General features: G+C 56.2%; 1 protein-coding gene and 1 long non-coding RNA gene across 5 annotated transcripts; one reads left to right on the forward strand and one right to left on the reverse strand.

The window, feature by feature from the left end:
- Window positions 1-162: 162 nt before the first annotated feature.
- On the reverse strand, window positions 163-5,793 carry rusf1 (RUS family member 1). 4 transcript variants are annotated; one of them, XM_048991831.1, is made up of 15 exons: window positions 5,662-5,793; window positions 5,251-5,404; window positions 4,865-4,942; window positions 4,618-4,732; window positions 4,159-4,204; window positions 4,033-4,065; window positions 3,852-3,957; window positions 3,009-3,110; window positions 2,696-2,766; window positions 2,405-2,589; window positions 2,261-2,318; window positions 1,317-1,381; window positions 1,066-1,212; window positions 930-995; window positions 163-404 (listed from the first exon to the last, which is right to left on the reverse strand). In XM_048991831.1, exons 2-15 carry the CDS (start codon window positions 5,392-5,394, stop codon window positions 319-321), a joined length of 1,302 nt encoding a protein of 433 aa, XP_048847788.1. In that variant the 5' UTR covers window positions 5,395-5,404; window positions 5,662-5,793; the 3' UTR covers window positions 163-318. The 4 variants fall into 4 exon arrangements, with proteins under 4 accessions (XP_048847788.1, XP_048847785.1, XP_048847787.1 ...); XM_048991828.1 differs by having other exon boundaries at window positions 5,642-5,708; XM_048991830.1 differs by having other exon boundaries at window positions 5,632-5,695.
- A 2,466-nt stretch (window positions 5,794-8,259) lies between these two features.
- On the forward strand, window positions 8,260-16,812 carry LOC125717797 (uncharacterized). The gene is made up of 4 exons (XR_007384622.1): window positions 8,260-8,527; window positions 8,914-9,028; window positions 15,864-16,066; window positions 16,151-16,812. It is a non-coding gene; the product is annotated as an uncharacterized LOC125717797 (long non-coding RNA).
- Window positions 16,813-17,086: the final 274 nt, after the last annotated feature.

Below are 17,086 nucleotides of genomic sequence, written 5' to 3' on the forward strand. Positions count from 1 at the left end.
TCACACACGGTGAAGAATGGAGTCCTTGACTGGAGAGTCAGTCAAGCAAAACTAAGATTAAGATGTCCAATAAGCGGAAACCTGGAGATGATGGAATACATCCATAAATCAAAGGAAACCCTCAAAAAATATAGGGTGGGGGAGAAGATACAACAACACATGGATCTTTTCATAGTTTTATCTCGTTATCAAATCAAATGGCACACAGATGATGAGAATGAAGACGGACGACTCCAGGGGAGCTTTCATGATGGGGAGGGGTGTTCATCACCATGGGGTCCCAACACGTCACAACACCCCTCCCGTTCTTTCTCGCCTTCAATCGCTCTTCTTCCTCCACACCACCCTCCACTCATCCCAGTCCAGGAGCGTGCGGTCTGTCTGCCAGCCGGCCCCCCGCAGGCCTGAAAGACAGAGGCCCTCCATGCTGATGCGGCTAATGCTAACAGCGACAGCCAGGACACACCGGTCTGCTGTAGAATCAAAGACACTGACTTCTGAATGCCTGACTCACACCTAAGGAAGCTTAATGGCCTTCATCTGGAGCACTTTGGGGAAGCGCATTAATCCGACTACACGTGACTGGAGACGAGAGGACAACGGAAGGTTGGAGCCCATTGGTTAGCTGTCCGCTCCTCACTGTACAGTTTAATCAGTCACTTTCATATCGATCTCCATCCTCAGCTTTTCTCTTTTCCCAACAGTCACTGCAGTTCAGTCACACAGCTGTATTGCATTTGGGTCTTTGGGAATGAACAGCACCTCATCTCCCCCCCCCCACCCCCCCACCACCAACACAGAGAGGATTCAGGAACTTTATTGCAAGGAATTGATAAAAAATGATCTGACAAACTCTATATCCTCAGGGAAGCAATATCTAGTGTTGAGAACAATATGCTGTTTGGACGGAGCTATACAGAGGAACCTACCATTAAGGAAGAGTGGAAACATCTGGTCAATGATTTTGTGACTCTCAGAGACCATTTCCCAGGGGCCTGAACAGGAGAGACAGGGATGAGTAAAGGGATCGGTGAAAATTAAAATAAATGACATTCCGCAACTTACTTTGCGTCCGAGTGGCTGAAAGTGCATTTAGAGCTCCCTCTGGTGGACACATTTGGCACGGCATCATGCTGAGGCATAACGCCTGGCTGGCAGCCTTGATTTCCTCGTCTGCTGATGTGTCTGAGCCCCGGCACACCAGCACACGACCTCGAAAGCATTACGGGGTCACGTTAACAGAGCGGACCTTTAAAGGCTGGGAAGCTAACCTCAAACAGCTCAGCCAGTCAAAACAAAAGTCGGTTTCTACTAACCATCTCTCATCCCAATGAGGTACGCCTTACTGTTACTCTTCAAAGCAAGACGAAGCTCATCAGGGCTACACAGCGAGGAGAAAAAAAATACATCATAAAAACACAACAGTTATACTGCGTTTCTCCGTGTTTCATTGTTAAATACAGACAAAAGGCAAAGCTGCACTGTAGTTTGCCCTGTGTTTACCACACTGTTTGTTAACATTCCCCCTAAAATGTGCACAGACCAGTTTGGGACTGGTTTGTTTGGCTGTGATTGTGAATCACATTCTTTCATTTTTCCTTTGAAGACATGGGTCTGGGAGTGTTACCAACACTGCAGTGGAAAGCAGGACATCAGGTACGTTTGCAAGCCAGAGCACGTTCGAGTCGTTAAACACGTTCCCTGGGGGGGGGGGGGCGGGGGGGGGCAATGTCCAAGCTGGATGTCCAGAGAATTTTGCAGGAAAAGACACAGACAACAGGACAGGCAGGAGGGGAAACAGACAAAATGGAGAGAGGATAGGGCACAGGAAACACATGGAGTAGGGAAGAGGCAGAAGGAGAAAGAGAGACAGAAAGAAAGAAAGAAAGAAAGAAAGAAAGAAAGAAAGAAAGAAAGAAAGAAAGGGACACAGGAAACAGACTGAACAGGAAAGAAAATGGAGAGAGGAAAGGACACAAGGAAACCTGATCCGGAGAGAAGAGACTAAAGAAAGAAGGTGGTACAGGAAACAAACTGAGCAGGAGAAAAAATAGACACAAAAAAATGACAAAGGAAAGAGAAAGAGCAGGAGAGCAGAGACAGAGGAAGAAAGGACAGCAGGAAGAGCAAGAAAGAAGAGAGACATGGGGAGGGACGGAAAATACACTGAACAGGAGAGAAGAGAGAGAGGAAGAGAAGAAAGGACACGGGAAACACACTGAGCTGGAAAGAAGAGAGAAGAGGAGGTCGACAGACATACCTGGTGATAAGGTCCCCAAATTTTACACCAAGTTTAATGGGGACTCTCCCTCCGAACTCTGGGGGGAAACAGCTGGCAGACAATAAGACACGTCCATTCTTAATAAGGTAGCAAGGAAAACGTAAAACCGTGAAAAAGACAGACCAAGGAAGACAGGCTCTCTGCTGTTGGCTTCTGATGGGCTGAGAATCCGACCATCATGCAGGTACTGGTGCAGCAGAATGGAGAGGCGGGCCTCGTTCAGGGTTTCCATGACAATGGACCGGACTGCCTTGTAATTGGCCAGAAGGTGCAGGACAGTGAAGGAGAAGAAGAGGACAAAGGTCAACCTGGACAAGAGAGAGAACGGTGCTATTAATGTGGCAACACCAAGGCGATCTGTGGCAGTGCTGATGGGTTTAATATGGAGGAAGGTGTCAGCAGGGGACAGCTCACAGCGCACTGTCGGTGACGAGGGGAATGAGGACCAAGCTGACCAGCAGTCCAGCCAGATTCACCAGCGTCTCCTAAGAGAGAACACAGACATGAAAGATGACATGCTTAGGACAGAAATAACGAGGGAGAACAACGGACTGGGTGAAGGCCTTCCCTTCACGGGGTGATAACATTACAGGTAATTGCATTAAGCCCTCAAATCATCACTTAGACAGAGGGAACAGCAGTAACAGTCAGCCTACGCTGACGGTGGGAAGCACATAAGGACAAGTGCAGTGAGGGGAGAACATCTGCCTGGGGAGCATTTCAGCACCTGGCTGCCATCTTTAGCAGATACGTCGGCCATGTTGTCCCTGCGAGCCTGATGTAAGGTCAGAGCAGCTCTCGTGGCTCCACCTGCCACTCCAACGATGGACTAAGGGAGACACACATAAAACACACAGATTATTACAATACTTATTGTACTATGTAATCTATATTACAATAGATTACATATTACAATAAAGGTCCCACATATGCAGTATATAACTAATCAAATCCCTTATGTACAATATGTAATTAATGAAGTCCCATAAATGCAGTATATAAATGAAGAACTCCCATATATATATAGCACATAACCAGGGATTGACATAACTGGTACGCAGGTACGCATTCACCTTTAAAAGCGATACGTGCGGCAATCGATCGTTGTAACAGCGTGAATGCGTATGTATTTTATGTGTATTTGTGCCGATATGACAAGAAATTATTGTGCATTTTAACCTTTATACGATAATCCATACTTGATTTGCGGAGGTTAAAATGCACAGTAATTTCTTGTCAGATCGGCGCGAATGCACATAAAATACATATTTACGCTGCTACATTAATCGATTGCCGCACGTATCGCCTTTAAAGGTGAATGCGTACTTGTGTACCAGTTACTTCAATCCCTGCATATAACCAAAGTACTCCTGTGTATATCGTACATAACAAAAGAACTGCCTTATATACAGCATATAATTAAAAGAGTCCCATACATAAGCACATAATTAGGGTTCAATACATGTTTTGTAGCTTACAATTAAAGAAGTCCCATAAACATAATACATAATTAAAGGAGTTCCATGCATATGGTATATAACTAAAGTAGTTCCATAAATAACATTTTAACCTTTAAAATCCCAGCTATGCAGACGATGAAAGTGAAGCATGCTGGGAAGTTGGGCGCCAAAATCTCCATGAACATGGCGATGTCATTGAGAACGTCGGCCACCAGCCTGAGAAAGAGGCATTGGGAATGGCTGAATCCCCACCTTCCCAGCACCCTGTCAGGGACACCCTCCAAGCCTTACCTCCATTTCTTGGCATCGCAGTCCAGTTTGCTCCTGGGACGGATGAGCACAAGGGAAGTGACACGTTAAAGATGACACGCAGCTAAGAGACACGCAGACGTGGCTGGCCGATGGCAACATGCTCACCCTTTGACCCAAGCGAACAGAATTCTGCCCAACATCCCGGTGCCATCTGAGGGAACCAGTAGGTATACAAGTCAGAACCAAAGGCACCTTCCCTGTGACAGACTGCTCCACCCAACACATGACCCATCATCATGAAAACAACATAGAGGAACTATTTCACAGACATTTCTGTTGTGGGTAAAACCAATCATATAACCCAAAAAACTATGCAACAATTTAAATGTAAATGCAGTTATACCGCAAAATGTATCGAAAAAATGTATGTTTTTTGTCTGAATTGGTGTGGGATCCTGGGGTGATTAATAAAATGAATGTGCAAATTGTATGAAGCAATAATATGGCTAATTTATTACCACTCTATAATACTCCAAACCAGTCACAGGGAATGTGAATATCTTATTAGTATGCTGATAATATGCTGAAAGACAAAAGAGGGCAGGACAGAAGTTCCAAACACACCTCTTAGTAACCAGGTAACAGTTGCCGCAGCAACGGTAGCCTCCTGATTGCCTACACCAACACCCCTTAGTGATGCTTGGGTGGATAGTGTGCCAGACAGGGAGCTGGAGAAAGCCTGTGTGCATGAGAGAGGAGAGGAAACAAGGAAGGACACACACATTATCCTCACATGAACACCTACACACTCAAAGAGCCCGAAATCAGGCATCGGGGACCTGAATGTTAATGAGCATTAATTAAGGGTTACCTGTATAGTATCCCAAAACTGGTACTGCAGGTAGTCCTCACTGACACTGTCTGGATATCCTTGTGGTAAGAAGACGATCTTAAGTGCAAAGATAAACAGAAGGTTAATCAGGACAGCTGTGTTTAGAAACCAAGATTACAAAGGAAAGTGTAATGTAGGTCATTCAGGAGTCAGACACGTATATGATACGTTTAACTGTCACTCCGGTGACTGATTAACAGATATGAAGGAATTAACAGCTCGGTATAATTCGGAGTCTAATCAAAGTGCGAAGAAGCCTAACAATGGCTTGGTTAATGCTTCTGCTGATCTCGAGTGTGTTATTAACTGGTGTCGGGAATTAGTTACATATTACAAGAAACTTCAGTCGACAGCTACAGACTCACTTTAAACACCCCAAGAAATGACTTGGTGGCTCCCCCAGCATCCAGCCTTTCCCGCTTCAGCACTCCCTTATTTAATCGGTACGTCCACTTCTCCTGAGAGCCGTATCTTTCCATCACGAATGCCGTTTCTTTTTTTTGATCCATACTTTCGACTCTACATTTATGCATACATGGAAATCGATTTGTAAATCAAACTACATAAAGCGACCGTAATATAAATCGAGAGGATCGATTAATTAGCTGTATTGAATACAGACCTTTATCTGAATGTTAAACATCTGAATGCATTCGACAATTACGACAATAAATAGATACATTAACACATGCTATAACTAACTTGTAGCTAATTTAAAATAATAACTTGGTCGTTTACACACGCACATGTTCGTACCAAAACGTTTCCGTGTTTACCTCTTACAGCCACGTCAACGCGGTAATTTTTCGCTTTTCCATTGGCTAAAAAATGCAAGGGCGGGATTAAATTCTATACAGTCATTGGAAGAAAAACAGACAGAGCCTGTCTATCCATAGCCATTCCCGAGTTAATCACTATTAAAAAAAAACCCAAAAAACTCGCTCACTTCATAAATTAACATAATACAAGAACGGGGAATATGAAAATGAGAAAAAGAGTCGAGTGAACGAAAGTTGAGTTTTTATTAGCAGCAGTCAGGGTCATAAGGTGGTCTGGAGCCTATCCCAGTCAGCGCAGGGTACAAAGCTCAACCGTATATTCGTGGGGAGAGGCTGCAGGCTTCCCGCTACGGGATGAACTACCATATGCGCAATTACATCATTATTATTTGGTTTTCATGTAACCCTTTGTTCTCTCCCATGAGACATACACATACACACCAGTTAGCCATAGCACTAAAACTACTGAGAGGTGAAGTGAATAACATTGATTATCTTGCTACAATGGCATCTGTCAAAGGTGCCATTATATTTCACGCAAGTGAACAGACAGTTCTTGAAGCTGAAGTGTTGGAAGCAGGAAAAATGGGCAAGCTTAAGGATCTGAGCGACTATAACAATGACCAGACTGTGATAGCTAGACGACTTGGGCAGAGCATCTCCAAAACAGCAGATGTTGTGGGGTACTCCCAGTATGCAGTGGTCAGTACCTACCAAAAGTGGTCCAAGGAAAGCCAACCGGTGAACCGGTAACTAGGTCATGGGTGCCCAAGGCTGTCTGGTCCGATCCCACAGGAGAGCTACTACACAAATTGCTGAAAAAGTTAATACCGGCTGTGATAGAAAGGTGTCAGAACACACAGTGCATCACAGCTTGCTGTGTATGAGGCTGCACAGCCCCAGACTGGTCAGAGTGCCCATGCTGACCTCTGTCCACCACTGAAGGCGCCTACAATGAGCACGTGAGCGTCAGAACTGGACCGTGGAGAAATGGAAGAGGGTGGCCTGGTCTAATGAGTCATGTTTTCTGTTAAATCATGTGGCGGGTTCCGTGTGCTTTGATTACTTCTGGGAAACCTTGGATCCTGTCATTCATCTGGATATTACTTTGGCGCACACCATCTACCTAAACGTTGTTTAGTACTCCCCTTCTTGGCAACGGTATTCCCCGATGGCAGTGGCCTCTTTCAGCAGGATAATGCACCATGCCACACTGCAGAAATTATTCAGGAATGGTTTCAGGAACATGAAATGAGCGTCTGAGGGATGTGCCGGACAAAAAAAGTTTGATTCATGGAGGTCCCCCCTCACAACTTACGTAAAGACATAAAGGATCTGCTGCTAACGTCTTGGTGCCAGATACCACAGGTTATTTTCAGTGGTCTTGTGGAGTTCATGCCTCAATGGATCAAGGTTGTTTTGGTGGCACAAAGGGGACCTATACCATACTAGGCAGGGGGTCTCAATGTTAAGGCTCATCGGTCTTGCTCATGGGCCCGATGATGATGTAATCTCTCTGCTGGCCAAGGGATTAAAACCAATGACCTTCCAGTCTCAGGCAGTCCCCTAACCCACAGAGCTGCACACCACCTAGACTTTGACTTGGCCTGGGAGTATGGATAGCTGTACCAAAGTGTCCTACAGAATAACTTATTCAATTATTTTTCAAAACAAGTCCTTGTATTTATTTTACACTAGAAAAATCATCAGAGATTCTAAGGAACCGAACTCATAGGATCACACATCAAATATATCAGTAATATATGATAATATTGACGTTACGGGTGTATCAGCTCTTGATGACTTCATTTATTGTTGGTCAATTTCCTGCTTTTCCGCTTCTTCCATTGCTTGATACTGACTACAGTTGTTTAATAAAGCACATTTTTGGCAGGAGTTAAGAGGAGGTAGAGATTTGTCAGTATTGTATTCCATTGGGGTTGTTTCATGCAGAGCAGTGTCTCCCTACCCCGTCCTCAGAGACCCACAGACGGTCCGCGTTTCCGATTCCCTCCCAACTCCCTGCCAGACAGACTACATTATTGCAGAGAGCTAAAACATGGACTGTGTGTGGGTTCCTGAGGACCAGATTCGGAAACACAGATGTAGAGCACTCAGTCCAGTCACCATCGATGAGGTAAGACTACACTCTATGAGTAAGTGTATGAGTAAGAGAAGTGGACCGGAACTGAAAGCAGCCCGCCTGTGACATTGCGCAAGACAACAAAAGAAACGCGGAGAGAGAGAGAGAGAGAGAGGGAGAGAAGGAGAGGGAGAGAACCCACAATGGAAATAAACAGAGGATGTATTTACTGGAAGACACCCCAACACAGAAAAAATGGTTGGCATGACAACAGAGCAAGTAAAGATTTACTTCACTAAAGTGAAGTGAAACGGCCCAATGAGTAACAGACTTGTAACTACACTTGAAAATACTTTTACATAATTCTGATGGGAAGGGTTTGTCTCAGCATGAGGGGGGCAAAAATACCACAGCTAAAAGAGGAAGGTTAACATGGGGGGGGTGGAGCAAAAGCAAAGAGAAAGAAAGGGGTGTGGAGCTATACTGTAAGCCAGAAACACTCCCACTTCATTCTTACACTTAAAGCGCATACCAAGAGGCTCATTCCGGGTTTTCCCACACCGTCGAAGAGGAGACACACCAGAACCCGCTTGGTCTCACACAGAAGTTGTTTCATTCATCGTAGCTGAGAACCACTGAAAGAATTTGTTGACGTAGACAAAGGAAACTGAATCTAGATTTATACAACTATCACACTTGTGGATTTAGATTTCTGCTACTTAGGATACCGCCTCTGTGCGCCGTGTGGAATTTGCCGGTCATGTCTGGACGAGTGAGTGTGTAAGTATACCTGTGTCTGTCTGATATGGCAGTGTTACCAGATACCCCGTGTCGAAATCTGTTGGTGCTCTGGCTGATGTCCTACCTCTGTGCTGTGTTCACCCAACAATACCGATGCACCGTTGTGTGTGATCGCAGGACAGCATATAAAACGAGCTGCTTTCAGCTGGAAGTTGCTCTCATGTCTGTGTAGTCACGCAGCCCCTGATAGGAAATGCAAGTATGCATGTCTCTTAACTTGTTGACCATTTCCTCTTTGTCTCTTCTTGTTTTTTTGCCGGGTTGATTTACAGGTTCAAAAGTTCAGTGAAGAAGCAAAAACCAGAACCGATATAACGGCAGATATCAGACGCATGTTGATTTCAGGTTTCCCTCCCATTTCCCAGGTTTATTCACACCGCTGGCCGCCTGCTGTGACCACTGCTGTCCTCCTTAGTTTCAAGGTGCCACACGCTTTTGAGGTGAAAGCCTGAAGCCTCAAGTTCACTCTGACAGGAGACGGTGAGAACATCTACTACATTTCAACACGATGAGAAAACTTCTGGTCAAACAGATGCTAGCCATGTGTTTCAGCTCGGACTACAAGGTCTCCACCATCCTCGCCCCCGGGGGCTACATAGTTATATCGCGCAGTTTTGGTTTCTGCACCTCAGAGAGGCACTGAGCACTGGAGGAAATTGAGGGTGTTTACATCCTGTGGTTTCAGCACCCAAGCCGCTGCGACAGAGGGGAGACTGCGTTACCCAAGCTGCTCTTGTCATCTTTAGATAAGTTAACAAACAGGCTCTCCTTACAGACAGCAGCAACATAGGGGCGCCTGAGGGCAGGTGGTTCTGGGCCAAACAGTGGCAGCTGCCCCAGCCCGTCTGCATACCTGTTTTGCAGGCTCATATCATTACATGGTATATATCTGTGCGCTAGAAAATCAGTGCTGGGTTGCCAGGCACCCACAGTGCGTCACCTTTAGTGAAACCTGCCTGGCCCGTCTCCCTCACCCCGACCCGACTTGACGCCGCGGCCCGTCTCCCTCACCCCGACCCGACTTGACGCCGCGGCCCGTCTCCCTCACCCCGACCCGACTTCACCCCGCGGCCCGTCTCCCTCACCCCGACCCGACTTCACGCCGCGGCCCGTCTCCCTCACCCCGACCCGACTTGACGCCGCGGCCCGTCTCCCTCACCCCGACCCGACTTCACCCCGCGGCCCGTCTCCCTCACCCCGACCCGACTTCACGCCGCGGCCCGTCTCCCTCACCCCGACCCGACTTCACCCCGCGGCCCGTCTCCCTCACCCCGACCCGACTTCACCCCGCGGCCCGTCTCCCTCACCCCGACCCGACTTCACGCCGCGGCCCGTCTCCCTCACCCCGACCCGACTTCACGCCGCGGCCCGTCTCCCTCACCCCGACCCGACTTCACCCCGCGGCCCGTCTCCCTCACCCCGACCCGACTTCACCCCGCGGCCCGTCTCCCTCACCCCGACCCGACTTGACGCCGCGGCCCGTCTCCCTCACCCCGACCCGACTTCACCCCGCGGCCCGTCTCCCTCACCCCGACCCGACTTCACCCCGCGGCCCGTCTCCCTCACCCCGACCCGACTTGACGCCGCGGCCCGTCTCCCTCACCCCGACCCGACTTCACGCCGCGGCCCGTCTCCCTCACCCCGACCCGACTTCACGCCGCGGCCCGTCTCCCTCACCCCGACCCGACTTCACCCCGCGGCCCGTCTCCCTCACCCCGACCCGACTTGACGCCGCGGCCCGTCTCCCTCACCCCGACCCGACTTCACACCGCGGCCCGTCTCCCTCACCCCGACCCGACTTCACCCCGCGGCCCGTCTCCCTCACCCCGACCCGACTTCACCCCGCGGCCCGTCTCCCTCACCCCGACCCGACTTCACGCCGCGGCCCGTCTCCCTCGCCCCGACCCGACTTCACCCCGCGGCCCGTCTCCCTCACCCCGACCCGACTTCACCCCGCGGCCCGTCTCCCTCACCCCGACCCGACTTCACCCCGCGGCCCGTCTCCCTCACCCCGACCCGACTTCACGCCGCGGCCCGTCTCCCTCGCCCCGACCCGACTTCACCCCGCGGCCCGTCTCCCTCACCCCGACCCGACTTCACCCCGCGGCCCGTCTCCCTCGCCCCGACCCGACTTCACCCCGCGGCCCGTCTCCCTCGCCCCGACCCGACTTCACGCCGCGGCCCGTCTCCCTCACCCCGACCCGACTTCACCCCGCGGCCCGTCTCCCTCGCCCCGACCCGACTTCACCCCGCGGCCCGTCTCCCTCGCCCCGACCCGACTTCACCCCGCGGCCCGTCTCCCTCGCCCCGACCCGACTTCACGCCGCGGCCCGTCTCCCTCACCCCGACCCGACTTCACCCCGCGGCCCGTCTCCCTCACCCCGACCCGACTTCACCCCGCGGCCCGTCTCCCTCACCCCGACCCGACTTCACCCCGCGGCCCGTCTCCCTCACCCCGACCCGACTTGACGCCGCGGCCCGTCTCCCTCACCCCGACCCGACTTCACCCCGCGGCCCGTCTCCCTCGCCCCGACCCGACTTCACCCCGCGGCCCGTCTCCCTCACCCCGACCCGACTTCACCCCGCGGCCCGTCTCCCTCGCCCCGACCCGACTTCACCCCGCGGCCCGTCTCCCTCGCCCCGACCCGACTTCACGCCGCGGCCCGTCTCCCTCACCCCGACCCGACTTCACCCCGCGGCCCGTCTCCCTCACCCCGACCCGACTTCACCCCGCGGCCCGTCTCCCTCACCCCGACCCGACTTGACGCCGCGGCCCGTCTCCCTCACCCCGACCCGACTTGACGCCGCGGCCCGTCTCCCTCGCCCCGACCCGACTTGACGCCGCGGCCCGTCTCCCTCGCCCCGACCCGACTTCACCCCGCGGCCCGTCTCCCTCACCCCGACCCGACTTCACCCCGCGGCCCGTCTCCCTCACCCCGACCCGACTTGACGCCGCGGCCCGTCTCCCTCACCCCGACCCGACTTCACCCCGCGGCCCGTCTCCCTCACCCCGACCCGACTTCACCCCGCGGCCCGTCTCCCTCACCCCGACCCGACTTCACCCCGCGGCCCGTCTCCCTCACCCCGACCCGATTTCACCCCGCGGCCCGTCTCCCTCACCCCGACCCGACTTGACGCCGCGGCCCGTCTCCCTCACCCCGACCCGACTTCACCCCGCGGCCCGTCTCCCTCACCCCGACCCGACTTCCCGCCGCGGCCCGTCTCCCTCACCCCGACCCGACTTCACCCCGCGGCCCGTCTCCCTCACCCCGACCCGATTTCACCCCGCGGCCCGTCTCCCTCACCCCGACCCGACTTCACGCCGCGGCCCGTCTCCCTCACCCCGACCCGACTTCACCCCGCGGCCCGTCTCCCTCACCCCGACCCGACTTCACCCCGCGGCCCGTCTCCCTCACCCCGACCCGACTTCACCCCGCGGCCCGTCTCCCTCACCCCGACCCGACTTCACCCCGCGGCCCGTCTCCCTCACCCCGACCCGACTTCCCGCCGCGGCCCGTCTCCCTCACCCCGACCCGACTTCACGCCGCGGCCCGTCTCCCTCACCCCGACCCGACTTCCCGTCGCGGCCCGTCTCCCTCACCCCGACCCGACTTCACCCCGCGGCCCGTCTCCCTCACCCCGACCCGACTTCACGCCGCGGCCCGTCTCCCTCACCCCGACCCGACTTCACGCCGCGGCCCGTCTCCCTCACCCCGACCCGACTTCCCGTCGCGGCCCGTCTCCCTCACCCCGACCCGACTTCACCCCGCGGCCCGTCTCCCTCACCCCGACCCGACTTCACCCCGCGGCCCGTCTCCCTCACCCCGACCCGACTTCCCGCCGCGGCCCGTCTCCCTCACCCCGACCCGACTTCACCCCGCGGCCCGTCTCCCTCACCCCGACCCGACTTCACCCCGCGGCCCGTCTCCCTCACCCCGACCCGACTTCACCCCGCGGCCCGTCTCCCTCACCCCGACCCGACTTCACGCCGCGGCCCGTCTCCCTCACCCCGACCCGACTTCACGCCGCGGCCCGTCTCCCTCACCCCGACCCGACTTCACCCCGCGGCCCGTCTCCCTCACCCCGACCCGACTTCACCCCGCGGCCCGTCTCCCTCACCCCGACCCGACTTCACGCCGCGGCCCGTCTCCCTCACCCCGACCCGACTTCCCGCCGCGGCCCGTCTCCCTCACCCCGACCCGACTTCACCCCGCGGCCCGTCTCCCTCACCCCGACCCGACTTCACGCCGCGGCCCGTCTCCCTCACCCCGACCCGACTTCCCGCCGCGGCCCGTCTCCCTCACCCCGACCCGACTTCACGCCGCGGCCCGTCTCCCTCACCCCGACCCGACTTCACCCCGCGGCCCGTCTCCCTCACCCCGACCCGACTTCACCCCGCGGCCCGTCTCCCTCACCCCGACCCGACTTCACGCCGCGGCCCGTCTCCCTCACCCCGACCCGACTTCCCGTCGCGGCCCGTCTCCCTCACCCCGACCCGACTTCACCCCGCGGCCCGTCTCCCTCACCCCGACCCGATTTCACCCCGCGGCCCGTCTCCCTCACCCCGACCCGACTTCACCCCGCGGCCCGTCTCCCTCACCCCGACCCGACTTCACGCCGCGGCCCGTCTCCCTCACCCCGACCCGACTTCACCCCGCGGCCCGTCTCCCTCACCCCGACCCGACTTGACGCCGCGGCCCGTCTCCCTCACCCCGACCCGACTTCACCCCGCGGCCCGTCTCCCTCGCCCCGACCCGACTTCACGCCGCGGCCCGTCTCCCTCACCCCGACCCGACTTGACGCCGCGGCCCGTCTCCCTCACCCCGACCCGACTTCCCGCCGCGGCCCGTCTCCCTCACCCCGACCCGACTTCACCCCGCGGCCCGTCTCCCTCACCCCGACCCGACTTCCCGCCGCGGCCCGTCTCCCTCACCCCGACCCGACTTCACACCGCGGCCCGTCTCCCTCACCCCGACCCGACTTCCCGCCGCGGCCCGTCTCCCTCACCCCGACCCGACTTCCCGTCGCGGCCCGTCTCCCTCACCCCGACCCGACTTCACGCCGCGGCCCGTCTCCCTCACCCCGACCCGACTTCCCGCCGCGGCCCGTCTCCCTCACCCCGACCCGACTTCACGCCGCGGCCCGTCTCCCTCACCCCGACCCGACATCCCGCCGCGGCCCGTCTCCCTCACCCCGACCCGACTTCACCCCGCGGCCCGTCTCCCTCACCCCGACCCGACTTCACCCCGCGGCCCGTCTCCCTCACCCCGACCCGACTTCACGCCGCGGCCCGTCTCCCTCACCCCGACCCGACTTCCCGCCGCGGCCCGTCTCCCTCACCCCGACCCGACTTCACCCCGCGGCCCGTCTCCCTCACCCCGACCCGACTTCCCGCCGCGGCCCGTCTCCCTCACCCCGACCCGACTTCCCGCCGCGGCCCGTCTCCCTCACCCCGACCCGACTTCCCGCCGCGGCCCGTCTCCCTCACCCCGACCCGACTTCACCCCGCGGCCCGTCTCCCTCGCCCCGACCCGACTTCACGCCGCGGCCCGTCTCCCTCGCCCCGACCCGATTTCACCCCGCGGCCCGTCTCCCTCGCCCCGACCCGACTTCACGCCGCGGCCCGTCTCCCTCGCCCCGACCCGATTTCACGCCGCGGCCCGTCTCCCTCACCCCGACCCGACTTCCCGCCGCGGCCCGTCTCCCTCACCCCGACCCGACTTCACCCCGCGGCCCGTCTCCCTCGCCCCGACCCGACTTCACGCCGCGGCCCGTCTCCCTCGCCCCGACCCGATTTCACCCCGCGGCCCGTCTCCCTCGCCCCGACCCGACTTCACCCCGCGGCCCGTCTCCCTCGCCCCGACCCGACTTCACGCCGCGGCCCGTCTCCCTCGCCCCGACCCGATTTCACGCCGCGGCCCGTCTCCCTCACCCCGACCCGACTTCCCGCCGCGGCCCGTCTCCCTCACCCCGACCCGACTTCACCCCGCGGCCCGTCTCCCTCGCCCCGACCCGACTTCACGCCGCGGCCCGTCTCCCTCGCCCCGACCCGACTTCACGCCGCGGCCCGTCTCCCTCGCCCCGACCCGACTTCACCCCGCGGCCCGTCTCCCTCGCCCCGACCCGACTTCACCCCGCGGCCCGTCTCCCTCACCCCGACCCGACTTCACCCCGCGGCCCGTCTCCCTCACCCCGACCCGACTTCACGCCGCGGCCCGTCTCCCTCACCCCGACCCGACTTCACCCCGCGGCCCGTCTCCCTCACCCCGACCCGACTTCACCCCGCGGCCCGTCTCCCTCACCCCGACCCGACTTCACCCCGCGGCCCGTCTCCCTCACCCCGACCCGACTTCACCCCGCGGCCCGTCTCCCTCACCCCGACCCGACTTCACCCCGCGGCCCGTCTCCCTCACCCCGACCCGACTTCACCCCGCGGCCCGTCTCCCTCACCCCGACCCGACTTCACCCCGCGGCCCGTCTCCCTCACCCCGACCCGACTTCACCCCGCGGCCCGTCTCCCTCACCCCGACCCGACTTCACGCCGCGGCCCGTCTCCCTCACCCCGACCCGACTTCACCCCGCGGCCCGTCTCCCTCACCCCGACCCGACTTCACGCCGCGGCCCGTCTCCCTCACCCCGACCCGACTTCACCCCGCGGCCCGTCTCCCTCACCCCGACCCGACTTCACCCCGCGGCCCGTCTCCCTCACCCCGACCCGACTTCACCCCGCGGCCCGTCTCCCTCACCCCGACCCGACTTCACCCCGCGGCCCGTCTCCCTCACCCCGACCCGACTTCACCCCGCGGCCCGTCTCCCTCACCCCGACCCGACTTCACCCCGCGGCCCGTCTCCCTCACCCCGACCCGACTTCACCCCGCGGCCCGTCTCCCTCACCCCGACCCGACTTCACCCCGCGGCCCGTCTCCCTCACCCCGACCCGACTTCACCCCGCGGCCCGTCTCCCTCACCCCGACCCGACTTCACCCCGCGGCCCGTCTCCCTCACCCCGACCCGACTTCACCCCGCGGCCCGTCTCCCTCACCCCGACCCGACTTCACCCCGCGGCCCGTCTCCCTCACCCCGACCCGACTTCACCCCGCGGCCCGTCTCCCTCACCCCGACCCGACTTCACGCCGTGGCCCGTCTCCCTCACCCCGACCCAACTTCATACCTTCATACCCGACCTTCTGTCATGTCACAATGATGTCGAGCTTTTATCCATCTCTATCCACATCTTTCTCTTCACTTTCTTTTTTCCAGTGCCCAGTACTGCTGATCCTGAACTTCACATCTCACCCCAACCTCTCCTCTCCAGCTTCATCGGCAGCCACCTACAGCACTCCTATGTCTGACAGCCCCGTGATGGAAGAGGCCGTCCCCTTGCAGACGGTACCCTTCCAGAACTCAGAAGGAAAGAAGCCCAGCAGACAGATCAAGCTGTACAGGAAGCTAACTGTCTGCAGCATTATCTGTGGGATATCTTGCTTGGGCATTCTGGCTCTGATCAACTCTGTCAGAGTAAGTGTAGCATACATCAGACTGGAAGCTCTGCCTGAGACTTTCCCTCTGATCTGACCGTTGTCTCGCTCTCCTTCCCCAAAGGCACAGGAGAAGAGGGAGACAGATGTGGAGAGTGCTCAGAAATATTCCCGTCAGGCACGGAAGTACAGCGTCATCGCCATCCTGGTGTGGGTGGGGATCCTGGTTCTCACCCCAGTCCTAATGGCCTTGGTATCATACCTGTTGCGAATTGCAGAGTGACGCAGTTTACAGCTCAGTCCACATTCCAGGCGGGCCGCTTTCGTCCGACTGGCCGTGGAAATCCAGTTCCTAGGGCCAAGGCTCCTGCCCGCCTGCCTTCTAGTAACAGTATAACAGGTCAGACATGGTGCCTATGACGACTGCGCCGGCAGGCAGTCAAATCCCATTCATACACTGATTAATTTTTGGATGACAGGGCCATTGAAAAGCATACACTTAAGAATGATTCTAAAGAGTGCTCGGGGATTTTGGTTTAATGGTCGGGTCCTGTGTAGGCTCAAGAAATGCATCAAGAGGCAAGCATCCTAGTAGAAACTTTTGCATTAAGTGTTACTCGTATCTTAAATTATATACTGTTTCTTGGGTAAGTCTGACTTAATTTAAGTTATGGAGAAGAAATTGTTACACTGTAAATTTTTTACTTGATACATTTTTTTGAATTTTATATTTTATGTACTTTTATTTACTGTAAAATGTTTTATAATAAAATTTGACATACCAAATTCAGAACTAGTCATTTTGAAAGTATTAAGTACAGTAACGATACACTTATAACAGCTGCTACAATTTAAATAAAACATCAATAATACAAACATGCCATAAAAACATTTATTCAGTAGAAAAAAAATTAAACATTTATATATATATATATCTATATATATAGATCAGTATGTTGAAAGCCTCGAGCTCACATGTATGACTATTACTGTATGTGTTCAATGTATGAAAAAGTTAGATTTATTTTATACAATGCACAGAAACTGCACTATTAAAACT

Source organism: Brienomyrus brachyistius, chromosome 22 (genome assembly GCF_023856365.1).
Source record: "Brienomyrus brachyistius isolate T26 chromosome 22, BBRACH_0.4, whole genome shotgun sequence".
NCBI lineage: Eukaryota > Metazoa > Chordata > Actinopteri > Osteoglossiformes > Mormyridae > Brienomyrus > Brienomyrus brachyistius.